This window comes from Anomalospiza imberbis, chromosome 6 (genome assembly GCF_031753505.1).
Source record: "Anomalospiza imberbis isolate Cuckoo-Finch-1a 21T00152 chromosome 6, ASM3175350v1, whole genome shotgun sequence".
Taxonomy (NCBI): domain Eukaryota; kingdom Metazoa; phylum Chordata; class Aves; order Passeriformes; family Viduidae; genus Anomalospiza; species Anomalospiza imberbis.
This window is the reverse complement of record NC_089686.1, coordinates 44195019-44209864: the sequence shown is the minus strand read 5'-3', so window position 1 is coordinate 44209864 and position 14846 is coordinate 44195019. Positions and strand designations below refer to the sequence as shown.

The following is a 14846-nucleotide window of genomic DNA, read 5'->3' as shown; positions in this document are numbered from 1 at the left end:
GAAAAGTATTTCCTTCTTGTTCAGAGGAACTAAGACCTAGTCCATTTCTAGCAAGATATGGCAAATCTTTGCCATGATTTTGGCAAAGATTTCCAAGTATGAAAAATTTATATATAGTACTTGCCTTTTCCTTACAGGCTCTGCTTGTACTTCAGTCTGAGTGTTCTGAAGGTTAATTTAAGGCACCTCTTTTAACTAAAACAGCTGCAAATGGAAACAAAACACTCGTGTAACTCAGGCATTTTGGCAGCATCACAGACAGCTGTGTATCACCTATATATGCAATACATTAAAAAAAATCAGAGCAGAACAGAAAGTGAAAGCCAAAACATTTAGAAAATCATATCACAGATACAGAGCATCTTACATTCCAAAGAAGATTCAGAAAATGTTTTATTTGAAATAAAAGGTATCTAAAGTTTTCACCTCAGCTAGAAAAGCAAAGCTGCTTCTGGCCATATCTTCTCCCAGAATTTTTTTCATATCCTAATTTCAATATGATTACTCAAAGTAATAAGAGACTATAGTCCCCGTGGCTCTGTGCTGTGACTGGCAAATAACTGCAAAAATCAAAACTATGCAGAATTGAGGAAACCAAATTACAACTGTCAGAAAAATTACCTCCCCAAAGAAATCTGAAACTATGATGAAATTTCGTGGATTTGCAGCTCAGTATAACTGCCCAAACAAATATCAACAACCATATCAATACAGACAGAAGACAATTATACTGAGCAGCCACAAAAGACTCAAACCAAAACCACTGGAAGTTAAAACAGAAATGTAAACCCAATGTAGCCTCAAGAATCTCACCATGTGCCTGAGAGTGTTGTGCAAAGACCTCTTGAATTCTGTCAGGTCTGGGGCTGCCAGCACTTCCTTTGGGACCCTCTTCCAGCGCTCAACCATCCTCTGGGTGAAAAACCTTTTCCAAATATCTAACCTAAACTTCCCCAACTCAGCTTCAGGCCATTCCTCGACCATTCACTGGTCACCAGAGAGAAGAGATCAGTGCCTGCCTCTTCTCTTTCCCTCACAAGGAAGTCGTAACTGCAACAAGGACTTCCCTCAGCCCCCTCTTCTTCAGGCTCAGCAGAGTGAGTGACCTCAGCTGCTCCTTATATGGTCTCTCCCCTCCAGACCCTTCATCATCCTCATAGTCCTCTGGACTCTAGGAGCTTTATGTATTTTATCTTCTTGTGGCACCCAAAACTGCCCAGCACTCGAGGTGAGGCTGTCCCAGTGCAGAGCAGAGAGGACAATCCCCTCCCTTGCCCGGCTGTGCCTGATGTCCCCAGGACAGGGTTGGCCCTCCTGGCTGCCAGGGCACTGCAGACTCAGATCCAGCTTCTCACAGACCAGGACCCCCAGGGGCCTTTCCACAGCACTGCTCTACAGCCTCTCATTGCCCAGTCTGAGCACACATCCAGGGTTGCCCCAACACAAATGCAGAATCTGGCACTTGTCATTGTTAAACTTGTTGGTAATTCCATAGCTTTTCTTAGTTCCTGTAACTAGCATTTATACACAAACATCCTCGAAGTTACTCCTACTAATTATTGATTCAGACAAATGATTTTGAGCACTTACAATTAGAAAGTAGATTTTTGCAGACAGAATCTATGTATAACATTGAAATGGTCAAAATTATGTATTCCTGAGGAGACCATCATGATTCCAAATTCAGTCTCTCGTCCAACTTAATTTATTACTTTACCAAAACTTTCATGCATAGCCCCAAAAACAATATCTTCCTAGAAGTATGACTAAATAGTAGTGGAATTTATTACCCCATCTGTAGGTCAGGATTCAAGGTCAAGTTTTAGATTGAGATTTTCACTGGTAAAAAACACATTATCAATACCAAGGTTGCACTGGCATTTCTATGTAAGCAAAATAAAAAAAAGTACAACTACTTTACCCTTTTTAAATCCTAAAAGCTAAAATTCACATTTTGTTTGCAAACCTAAAGCTAGTAATTAAATTCTGGTAGACTCTCATCCCCTGTTGAACAGCACATGAGGACTAACCAGTGTAATTTAGACGGGCATTTCAAAAGCAGTTCATTATGACCAGAGTGCTGCTCCGCTAGTCTGTAAATACTTAATCAAAGTCATCTGAAACACAAAGAATGGGTGCCAGGGTGTACAAGCAGACAGCCAGGCACTTGGAATGCAGCAATAACAGTAGGCTTAGGAAAAAAATACATAATATGGAAAGAGAAGGAATGCTCGGCAGATACGAATGACGTAAGTGCTGTTGCACATCATCTATTAAGGTTGTTGACCAACAGGCATGGATTCTTTGCAATATTTAATGTGCCTGTTCCTGGACCAGCCTACAGTGATCCACCTCTGCAATACAACTACTGCTACAGTGCCTAATGGTAATTCCCAGGTCTCGCAAATCCATCAGCCACTGCTCAGGTTTTAGAAGCTGGATGCTGGGTGAATCAAGGCACCTGAAGCTCACAGTATCCTACAGATAGTAAGCAATTGATTTCTGTGTGTGTAGTGTCTGATTAGAATAACAAAGAAGAATAAATTAGAAGAATACAAACTAGCTTTGAACACCAGTTTTCAAAGCTTTAACACAAGCCCTTTGTGCCCGAGTAACAACTACAATTTGTAGTACTTAACGACTCTGTCACTAACAACTACTTATACGGGCTCTGCTGTAGGCAAGTATGAGGAAGTCAAAGTCAGCTGTCCATTCATTCATTTAAATTGTTCATCACCAGCTGAAAGAGAGCAATAAAGCAGGCAGAGGCAGCAGTAATACAGGGTATAACCTGAACTCAAAAGGGTTTGCAAAAGCTTTCAAAGTCAAGAATTTATCATATGTTTAGTGGCACTATTAAGAGTGGGATGATAAAACCCTAAAAACACATACAAAGAACTCGACCATATTTGCATACAGAGAATGAGGCGCTTGGATTTGTCTCAAGAAGGGCCAACAGGTTCTGCTCAGTTGACTCATGGAATTCTGTATTTGGGAATGCCAGTGTCTTAAGTACAAGATCAGCTAGTTTCCCTTACTCTTCAACTTCTCTGTGACTTCTCAGCCTGGAAATTTGTAATTAACCTCCTCTTTGTTTCTGAATGGAAAGAATTTCAGGAACCCTTTCGTTTTTAAGCACATGCTTTTTTTTACTGTCCAAGGCAGAAAAATATTCTAATTAGCGTCAAGCATTAACAGTCAACCTGACATTTTAATGAATTAAAATTTAGCATTCTCATAAAAATAAATAAGCTTCATTAAGGAAAATATTCCTTATTCCCAAATGAAAAAAAAAAAAATCCAGCAAGAATTAATCCTGAATAAAACAAACGAGCCCTGAAAACAAATACAGTTCTAGGACTGTACTGCTTGACGTTAAGAGGTGAAACAATGAAACGGCTTGTTTCTTTTCATATCCTTTTCCTTTACTCAAGAAAACCGTAAGCCTTTAAAACTGCCCTGAATTATGATGGCGGAACACAAAGGCTTCCCGAAGGCCGCTTCTCTGAACACTTGTTTTCCTCCTTAAAGGCCCGTTTAGTCACGAGCCGCGGAACACTTCCCCTCGCTGCATTCCTGCGCTGCCACGTGCTCGCCAGCAAACTAGGGGAAAGGGCACAGGCGGAGCCTTGGACTTTTAAACTTGACTCGCCACTGCTCCTCCGGCAGCACCCACATCAATCACTCAGCCAGCACGGCTACAGCAGCGTCTTCTAACTGCGGGCACTTGGGCTGCAGCATATTTCTGCACAGCATACACTCATTAACCTCGCTCCCAACAGAGAGCCACCAACAACAGCTTTTGACCTTCCCAGCAGCTTGGCAGAGTCTTACTCAAAGGAGGAAACAAACCTCAGCACAATGATTTCTACAACTAATCTGAAATGGCTGTTTTCATTCCTTTCAGTTTTCTCTTATAAAATTAATGTACCTTAAAAAAACACACACTTGCCCCTTAAAATTTGCTTTATTGATTGTTTGTGAGTTTTTTTTCCTTTTATTTAAAGAAGAAAGCTGCCTGTTCCTGGCTCTTATCTGGTTTTATTTAAATTCAAACATGCTGTAACAGTTGCAGATGTTTCTCCTCTTCCTTTTTCATACCTCTGCTTGAGCCAAACTAAACTAAGCACAATTTTCTCCTCATTTTTATAAACAAGCACTGCTAGGCTAGATGTCACTTTTAAGTCAAGAACATACTGCTGATGGTCTGCAAAACTATGCTGCTACATCTACCATGCAAAAAGCATCCCCACACTGTTATTTCTGCAGTTTCAGGACATTTACACCACCAAGACTGAGGTTTAACCCACAGACCTTATGACTTCAGGTTGCAGACACTGAACAGTCAGTGTTGGGCTTCTATGTTCCTACAATCACAGGAGGAGATAAGGGCTTCAGCTCTGGAAAATCTGATGCAGGATGCTTCCATTTAAGTCAGGCATGCAAGAAGTTAGCAGAGGTTGGCAATGTCTCCCTGAAGCACAGCAAAAGAACTGCTATGTGCATTTTAAAAAGCAGCAAGCCATGATACAAAAGCTAATTGCAATGCAGCACGCTGCACAAAACAAGGTATTAATTCTTGAAGCACTTACTCCTGGAAACGCTATTGAGTATGAATCTTTTTATCTTTCTGCACATTTCATACACTTTACATGGATAAAGTGATAGTGCTAAAGAGAATAAGGTCACACCTATACCTCACAACAAATGAAATTCCTAGGCTTTAAGAGGATGTCCCTTGCTTCCTATTCATTGCTTGGCTCATGCAATTCACTTTTTTTCCCCATTTCCTCTTCCTCTTGAATAGAAAACCCCCTGTCCTTTCTCCTTAGGATTCTAAACATGTAACGAAAAGACACATATTACTTAAACACAGTTTTCACACCGATAGCTCCTTTTCCTACAAAGGAAATTAACAAATTCACAGGAAAACTGAAGACCTTGATGAAAGACTTCATTCTATGACTCTCACTTTCAAGGTACATTGATAATTTATAATTTAGTTTGAGCTTCTCCTCACAGGTCTCTGACACCTATTTATAGATTAGCTTTTATATGCAGGGCATAGGAATGTCAGTAACCAAACCAAGCTCACAAAACAATTCTCTCCAATTATTCTACTTGGATAATCAAAAATGGACAGTTTTCTACAAAAAGCAATGGCTGCTGCATATAGTTTCTCTGAGAACATGGCTAGGTACCACCACACACAGGTTTGATATTGTCAGAGCTCTCAGACAGACATCCTTGGCACCCAAGTCACAGTGTTCATAGCTGGTGGGTAAACTTGCAGCATTACAGGTAGGATGGCAGTTCTGAAAGCAGAATTACCTGTAACCTAGCATTTCTGAATTCAAAATTACCCAGAAACCCTGAAAACTTCGGGCAGATACAAGGCACCACCAATCAAGCAATGAGAAGCATTTCATGACAAAATCTTTGTCTTCTGATTCCTGCCAAGTTCCTACTAGGCAAGCTTGGAAGTAAAAAAAAAAAAAAAAAAAAAAAAAAAAACAAAAAAACAAAAAAAAAACACAAAAAAACAAAAAAACAACAAACCACAACAGAAACTTGACCCTGCAGAATTCTTCATTTGTTTCTTATAATAAACTTACAAGTTCAAATTTTAGCTTGGCTCTCTGGTTTCCAATAGCGACTGGTGAGGAGAAAAGCATGACACTAAACTATTTAAAATGACATTGTTTAAGGAAGCTTTCAAGATGGGAAGTGGACAAAAATATCAGGTGAAAGTAGATTAAACCCAATTTTAATTAGTACATACTTAAAACTATATTAAAATTTCCATTTAAAGCTAGACACCTTGAATAAAGAATGGTTTTGGAAAACCAAGCAAGTACCATAAAGTCTTAGTCTGACCCCAAACCAGTTTAATTAAAAGAGAAAAGCGAGGGGGAGGGAATCTATTTCTATTAACATGCAAATCAGTAAGAGTTACTGTTTGAATGTTAAAAGCAGCCACAGAAAACTAGAAAATAATTCTGGAGTTCCCAAAAGTTATTGTAAAATACTTTAAGTCTGAAACCTCTTTAAATATTGAAAATATTGAAGAAATTTATCCAGTATTTTGTTGTTCACACATCATCTCCCTTCAGGAGGTGAGCTTGCTACAGCTTTTAAAAGAAAATAGACACCCAAAAGATTTATTTTGTATGTTTAGTGATAACATATTTTGACACTTTAGGGTAGGTCACTGAATTTTAAGAGTCTGAGGACAGACCTAATGAAATTAAAGCCAGTATTTAAACACTTGAACAGCAGCACTGTGTTTGTGCTGAGATGGTGACCAAGTATTTTCTCTCAGCTGTGTAAGCCATTACTATGGAAATTTGCATTTTCTATCTCCCAGAAAGCCAAAACTATGAATGTATTTTGTTTTACACAGATCACTAAAGAACTCTGTATGCTCAAATCTGTTGATTTCATACCAGGCATTAAATCAAAAGAAAGAGAAATCCAAACACTGAGATGTTTATCCAGTCTCCTCATGCATTATTAAACATTTCACTTGGATTTCTGTTATTGATGGTCCTGTCAGTCCAAGCCTTCAGAACCACCTACACAAAGTATTCAGACGAAACCGTGGCAGCTGACTTTGCCTAGGCAGTGTGCTTGCAATGAAATGATACACAGTGAAGCACAACAGTGCCTGTGCCAACATCCTCAAATAACTTCCTAGCCTGTCCGTTTGTTTCCACACTTTGCCACCTGCTACACTTCAACTGACCCGGACAGTCATCCCAGAAGTGGATGAAAAAGAAAAAAAAATTAAAAAAAAATAAAACCAACAAAAACCCCCACCCACCAGAGGATAAAAATGTCCAAATTGAAACTGCCAATGGATTCACAAGTACAGGGACTGAAACTGGGAGCAGTGGCTGATAAATTAAAGGTTTTCACTGCCATCCACATGGACCGTGACAGGCTGGAGCAACAGGCAGGCTGAAACCTTGTGAAGTTCAATAAGAAGAGCAAAGTCCTGCACATGGGGAGGGCTAAGCCCACAAACCAGAGACTGACTGGCTGGAAAGCAAAGCTCAGCAAGTGGCACATGAGGCAGGAAGGTGCCCTTGCAGCGAGGCTGCGGAGGATGCTAACAGAATCCTGGGGACATTAGGAGCACTGTTACCACCAGGCTGAGAGAAGTGACTCTGCCCTTCTACTCAGTGCTGGTGAGGCCCCATCTCAAAAACTCTGTGCAATTCTGGGCTCCCCAATGAGAGAAATGAAACTACTGGAGAGAGTCCAGGGAACAGCCAGTAAGAGGATTAATGGCTTGAACTATCAAACCTGCAAAGATGCTTTAAGAAATTTAATGTAGTTTTCATAAGATATCTGCTGCAAAAAATAAACTTACAGAGCACTAAGGCCTGAACAAGAAATCTTGTGCTTCAATTGCTTTAAATGAACAGCATACCTTGAAATTCAAATGGATTGTAGCAGCCAAATATTCGAAAAGAGCAAGTTTTCTGCAACTGACAAAAATATGCTAGTAGTTTGGAGGATAAAAGAAGCTGGACTTTGAAGAATGAGCCCTTTAGAAAATGATTCATCTCAGTTTTTCAACGTTGCTTCAGTAACTTTGCCTTCACTGAAAAGCACCAAAGTACCATTACACAAGGTTTTCAAATGCATATTGGTATTTTAAACACCACTACCTTGCCCACTGAAAGTCTGCCAGTTTTAAGGCAGCAGGTAGATTTCCAGAGCTGACTTTGAGTGCCCCATATTTTGCAGTGATATGGTGGGAAGCTGTACAAGCTCCTAATGAAAAATTAAGCTTGAAATTCAAGGTTACATGTATATACACCTATCTAGAGAAAACTATGACTGCTCCTATCAAATTAAAAATAACTGTATTAACAGCAATAAATCGGATGTGACTTCAGTAAAGTATATCAAGGTTTTTAATATGGTTTGCTCTAAATAAAATAATTTCAGGCACTGAAGTATACACTAAACAGCAGCATCCAGCACTGACTCAGTAACTCAAGGTCCCATCCACTCTTGGGTCAGATAGTGGTGGGGAGCAGTCACTCACATACATGCCAAATTTCTGCACTACGGCAAGAGGATTGATAAGGTAATGCAGCTAACCAGGGAATGCCAAAAGGATGCCAAAAATGCTTTCACGTGTGTGCATGTGGTGCTCCTTTGATGCATAGTTGAACAAAATTAAAGCTATAGAAAAAGCATTCAGTTTAAGAGAAATTCAAACAAACAGCAAATTAGTCTAGAGTTCTATGCCTTTCAAAGGAAAGTCAGGTCTTGTTCTATAGAATCTTCAGTAAACAGTACAAAATGTGCAGATGAAACATTGAAACACATGAACAAAAAGACTGGTCTCTCATATCTGTTTCTTTGATACTCCCTTAGGTAATAGCACCTTCCCGTATACTGCACTTATGCAAAAAGTTATCAAGATACCAAAGCCTCAAAAAGAGCAGTTTACTGAGTTTTACTTAGCTCATGTGACATTCCACAAGGTGCTCACTTCTGAACTTACTATAAAGATTAACGAGACACAGTGATTCGCTTGAGGATTTCTATTTCTAAACTGCTTCTTTGCCTACTAACCTTCAATAATGGCTAATCATGCTTCAGTATACAGGATGACACAGATACTTGCTGCTTTCAAGTCTTACCAATAACTCAGCTATCTTACAATGACTAATCGTATTTTACAGACACAAAATCTTTAAGAGAAATATGAGAGGAGTGAAGCCAAATCGTATCTGTGCAAAAATTAGCCACAAGGATTAAGTTCACTCAAGGCTTCTCAGGTGAACCTAATGACTATGGCATATAAATAAAACAGAAACCAAAGAATCACTATCCTTTAAATGCTGAATTAACATAGCACTGATGAAAACAAAATAAGCCTGACAAGTGTTCTCATGACACTTAAGTTGGGACAAGTTCTCATCTTTGATTATTGCTAATCACTGGCTCCAATCCTTCCCACCCTCACCTACACCTGACAGGTGCGGTCTCTTGGAATTGCAAATGTCTTTAAGGATTTCTCACAACTAAGAGAAGAACAAATGGTGTGGCTCAAGCCAAGGCAGAGAACTGAATACATGTATCTGCCCAGCTACAGCAACACTGGGACCCACAGCAAACCTCACCCACTGGGGAGAGTTTGAAATCAGAACAGCTAAGTCTTCATAACTTGCAGCCCCACAGACAGCTTACATCCTGACCGCAGCAGTTTTCCAAGATCACCTGTGGGTGAGAATATTCATTACCCTCTGCAGATATCTCTCTTGGAATCTTGGGCCAATTTTCTTATCCTCTTCCTTGGTGGTAAACTGGAGCAGCAGGTCTATATGGATGGAAAGAGATAATGCCAAAGAGGCCAATGAATGTAACATAAACATACCCCAGCATCTGTCTTCCTTAAAAGTAGGCTTGAGATTTGTTTGCCACACACAAGCCTTCTATCCCAGAAGCTCAATGCCCCTGGGGTCCTGAGTAAGTTGGGACACAGCACGAGGCAGACTCATTCCAATGCTCCTACCAGACACTACACTGCAGCAATGGCAATCGCTCAGCTGTAGCTCTCAAACAGAAAGTCAAGAAAAACAGTGTGAGCTTTGATTCACACACTGCTTTCAACTGCTCAGAGGGGCTGGATCAGATTGGAACCATTTCAGAAAAACTAATGCCAATGGAGAAAATAGTCACAGACAGTGGTTCTGAAACACTATTTTCCATTACACTGAATGACACTGTTTACACTGAGCATGTCCAAGATGGTGAGGAACTGTGGAGTGACAGAAAGTTCATGTGCTCCCCACTCACTTATTTCGGAAGGGTCCAGTAGTGACTGCCAGCTTCTGTGACAAGCAAGTTCATTTCAGGGGCCAGACTCCAATGTTAGGCTCAGTATTCAGTTTAAGACATCTAACCAAGTGTTTGTCTGCAGTCTTTAAACACCCATTAGACTCCACACAGATGCCATCAAGGTTTCTCAGAGTGCAGACTGTTTTCACCCACACTTCAAGGAAAAAAGCCACAATTAGTGGCTTCTAACCTAGTAAGTTGTCTTCTCACCTGATTTGGAAACAGGCAAAGCAGAGGAGATTTGGAAACAATCTGTTAATTAATTACTAGGCTAACCCTAAGGAATATTAATCCCTACAGTTTCTGGATCATATGATATCTATCCTGTTCCCAATAGCATGCTCCTGTAGAAGATGGTTCCAAAATGTACGCCTCAATCAATAAACAACCAACCCCTCCAAAACCCCAACTAATGCAAACCACCAACATTCTCCAAAATCAAAACAGAAACTTTTACAATTGTTGGACTATTTCTAGGTGGTTTTTTTTTTCCTTATACAGGACATACTATATTGTTCCTAGGCCTCTTAGATAATTCTAGCCTCTACTGCAATACATGTTATATTGTCCACATCCCAGCAAGCTACATCCTCTGACCTTCTAGAAATCCGGAATAATCTAAGAGAGAAGCATGCTCTGCTAAAACACTGTGCAGTTATCATACCGTGCAGAAACCTCCCCCACCTCATAAAAACTAGGCTCTAGAGCTGGGTATTTCTTTTTAACTGCTACAAAATACATACCCAGGCATTTAGAATATACAAGTTGAAACCTTCTCTCTCTCTTTGAACTTAATGAGCTTCTGTGCTCCTGCAGTAAAGAATTATTATCTTCCCTATGACAACAAATGTTTCTGGAGTGACAGGACTTTTACAAGACAAGAAAGATGTCACATTTTAGGACTTAAGAGATGCTGGAAGGTGGACAACAAAGTGTGGTGATGAGAAAGTAAACTGAGTTAATTGCTCTCAAAGTAGTTCAATGACCATTTACTGCACAAGGCTGAAAGACTTCAATAAGGTCTTTCAGCTTGCATGAGGCTCTAAGACTGAAGAACCGGTTCCAAAGATTTGCAAAAATATTTAAATTGACATTTACACTAAAGTTAACCCAGACCTGAAGAAAGAAGGTTCAGTCTTTGGATCGTGTTTTTCCAAACGTGGAGTTCAGGACTATGACACAAGCATGCTGCACGGCAAAGACAATGGGTTTGGAATGTAAAAAAAAAAATAAATACATAGTTTAGGAGTTTTGTTGACCGGCTGGGGTTTTATTAGTGGATTTTTTTGGCGGGGAGGGGGTGTCATTTGCTTGTCTTTTTAGTACAAACATTTGCTCAAGTCGCCTTTCACCCCAGACTTTTGAGAGAAGACTTGGGATCCGCACGGTGCCCGCGCTGCGCGGGGCTCGGGACCCCCTGGCTGGCGCTGGCTCTGGCTCTGGCTCCATGCTCCGGCTCCATGCTCCCGCCGCTCCCAGCGCGGAGCGGAGCGGGCCGGCCCCGGCTGCGGGCGCGCCCCCGCCGGGCGCGCTCACGTGACCGCTGCCAGAAGTGGGTGAAAGGTCGCGCCGCCGCGGCCCCGCCCCGCGCCGCCCGCGCGTCCCCGGCCGCTCCAGGCCTTTCCACGCGCGCCAGGAGGGCGCTGCCAAACAAAAGTTCCCAGAGAAAAGCACCGCAAGCGATGAAAGAAGCCAAGCGCACCTCTCAGCGAGCAGGGGGGAAAGGGTGTGCTCAGCGCCTGCAGCTGAGCGGTTTCTAGTCCGGTTCTCAGCGCTGAGAAGCCTCAGTAGTTCAAGGTTACGCTTTTCTTGAACAAGGAATAGCGATTTGCTTCCAGGAAGCGGCTCTTCAATCAAGGCTGAAACACCCCAAAATTTTACAAAGCGCTCAGATCAACTTAACTGTCAAAGTGAGTCACGGCTGTGACAGAGCCCGATACCCGTGTAACCATGTGAAGTTACATTTGCTGGGCTAACAAAGATCCACACAACACCACCTGTGCTACTGTAAACTGGCAGTCATTCGTTTTTATCGATATGCTCACAAGAGGAAAAGAACCTGCTAGTTACCACGGAAGCCCACAACACTTGGTTCAGGTAGCATCCAGTCCTGATGGTCCGAAAAAGCATAAAGGAATTAGCAGATCTGGAAACTGAACACATCGGACGCTCGGGGAAACATAATGAAAGAAGAACGAAGGGATTAGATCTCCATTTTCAGTGCTACTCCCCTACACACACACGTGAAAAGGAAATGAGCAGTTTTCTGTACTGTAATTTCCTTCAGACTGCAGATTGTCCTCTTAGTGCTGACAAACTGCCAGGTTAAGAGGAAGAATGAGACGTTTGTCTTGGTCCCACTTTGCACTTTTCTCTTTCCAAAAAAGGTGCTTCCTGTTACAGTTTCATCAACACTAGTACACATCTATTATAACTGGATCACAGCCCAAGTAATATTTTATGTTCAGTTTTCTATTTTAAACCAGAGAACGTAGAGCAAAGACCAAAGCTGTGGGAATATGAAGCGAGAAAATGTAATCCCGCAATGCTGCGAGAATCTTGGTCTACCTTTTTACAAGAAGTCTTAATTAGCATTCTCATGCAGTAAACCTGTCACGCCTTGAACAAGATACATTTCCTGTGTCTGTAGTTCCAGCAGTTTGTAGTCACTGCGGTTTTTCTAGGGTTTACAGGCTGGAATCACACGGACATACAGACTAGTCTCTCTCTCATACACACAGACAATAAATTCCTTTCCGCGCTTCAAAACCCACCACCGATGCCACGCCGCATGCACACTTCCACAGACGCGAAACTCCTCCCGGCTACGAGTCAAACCCACGAAGCTGCGGGTCACCAGTGTCACCTTTGTTTCGGCAGCGGCACAGATTCAGCGAATCTCCCCGTGTACCTGTGTCACACCGCTCCTTGCCCCCATCCCCGCCCTTGTCTGCAGCACTAAGGCACTATCCCTCACACCGGGGCAAATCGCAAGCACGGTGCCAAGGACACCGCGCCTTTCCCGGACTCTCCAGCGCCCGCCAGCACCGCGCCCACCACCCTTCCCTGCGTTTCCACCCTTTTCTCCGGCAAGGACGAGCCCCGCTTAGGAAGCAGCACCCGGCGCACACGCACTACGGAACTTCGTGCTCGACCTCATGAAAACCATAATTAGGCTAAAACCGGACCAAACGAGCCCGTCCGCCTGTCCCCGATGCTGCCCTTCCTCAGCCCCAAGGAAGGCGGACGGCGGCGCGCTGCGGAGCGTCCCGGCTGAAGGGGGAGGGGAGCGGCAGCCCGCGGTGAATCAGCCGGACACGGCGGACACGCGGCCGCCGCTGCCCCCTGCCCGCCCCCGGAGCCCGGGCCCCGTGCCGCTCACCTGCAGAGACCGGCGGCGACGGGCGGTGACCGGGCCGAGTGCCGCGGCGGCCGCTCGGGAAGCAGCGCTGGGACGGCGGCCGCTCCCCTGCACGCCCCGCGGAGGCGGAGCGGAGATGGGCGGGGAGGTGCCGTGGGAGGGGTGGGGTGGCCTGGGCTGGGCGGTCGGCGGGGAGCCGGGACGCAGGGAGCCAGGTCCGCGGGAAAGTGTGGCCGTGGGGGTGGTGGTCCTGGGGTTGCGACAGGAACCGGGAGATATGGTCCTTGTGGCCTCGCAAGCGTCCGCGGGAAAGGAGCTTCGGGGACTGCGAGGAGAGGATGCAGGACTGTAAACGAGGCGGGGGGAAACGTGCTCCTTGGAGGAGGATTGCGCGTGGGGCACCTGTTTGGTGGTGAAGGGACTGCCAAGGAAAGCTGAGATTTCGAACTCCCCCGGCCCCTCTGTGAGCCCAAGGCAACTGCTTTCCTGGGCTCTGCAAGAGTGGGGTGAGATCTTGGAGCAAGTGCAGATGGGGGTGTGGGAGCTTCCAAGGGAAGGCGCAGGACAGCAACAGCTCTTCCTCCTGGTTCCTTTGCTCGGGCAGGGCTGGAGGGTCTTTCATTTGAGTTTTCTCTTTGAGCCTGGGCTCTGACTGGCGCAAGGCATTGGGTGAGCGATATCCTTACAGGGCAGCGCAGGGGCAGTGCCCCGGTGAGCGTCAGCAAGAGCTTCCAGTCCTGGCCCCTTCTGTATGGGAGCCCCAGCACGGAGCCAAGATAGCCCCCCATGAGAAGGACCAGCCAGCCCACTCTGCTCCAGCAAATACTGAGATTTGCGGGAAATAAGTACACTCAATACATCTCAGAAAAAGTGACTACATTCTTTGAAAAATGCAAAATCATGAAAGTAATTAAAATGCAAAGGTGCCAGTCTCATGGCAGAATGGCAGTCAGTTTGAAAATTACTAGTTTTTGAATTTGTAATGAATTTGCCACTTTCAAGATCTTGGATATCAGATGCTTTGTTTTGTATTAGCATGATAACAGCTGGAAGCCTGCTCTGTCCCAAAAGGAGATCATGGCTTGTTTGGCTACAGTGGTGTCAGTGTGGACTCTCTCCTTCGAGCTGCTAAGAGCTGGGATTCCTACATTTTTCCCATGTGGGCACACCCACCCAGCCATGCAATCCTTCCTGCTGCAATTTCCAGGATGTGGCTCAAAGCTTACAAATACACAAATGGTACCAAATCCAGAAGCATGGACACTACAGACTAAATCTTTCCCTTACATTGAAGATCATGCAGCATCAGTGAAAAGAAACCCCCACTTCTGGTCAGAACTTTCCTTCCCTTCTAGTGTTGTATGCCTAATGATGCAATTTTAAGGTATTATTCTTTCAGAAGGAAACATAAAGCCTAGAAAAAAGCAAGGTGAGGAGAAGAAAAAGCAGAGGCATTTAGAGCTATTAATATCAGCAGGGGGAGAAAGAAAACAAAAGAATAAATCATCAATTACACTCCTCAACAGCACTCACATCTACATATGTCTGGCTAGGAAAGGAATAGTGGATAGGAATCTAAGGTGGACAGTTAATTAGGTGGGAAAAATAATGTGTGTTTTTC

General features: G+C 43.5%; 1 protein-coding gene across 1 annotated transcript; it reads right to left on the bottom strand.

Annotated features, from left to right (window-relative positions):
- Positions 1-77: 77 nt before the first annotated feature.
- LOC137476586 (uncharacterized) lies at positions 78-13847 on the bottom strand. The gene is made up of 2 exons (XM_068194951.1): positions 13247-13847; positions 78-204 (listed from the first exon to the last, which is right to left on the bottom strand). The coding sequence occupies exons 1-2, from the start codon at positions 13845-13847 to the stop codon at positions 173-175; spliced, it is 633 nt and encodes a 210-aa protein (XP_068051052.1). The 3' UTR covers positions 78-172.
- Between the last annotated feature and the right edge of the window lie 999 nt (positions 13848-14846).

Bases quoted from the DNA above. Each gene is read 5' to 3' on its own strand.
- LOC137476586 (XM_068194951.1), bottom strand. From the start codon at position 13,847: ATGAAAGACCCTCCAGCCCTGCCCGAGCAAAGGAACCAGGAGGAAGAG. The intron at 205-13,246 runs GTGAGCGGCACG...TTCCATTTGCAG, and splicing joins GTCGCCGCCGGTCTCTGCAG to CTGTTTTAGTTAAAAGAGGT.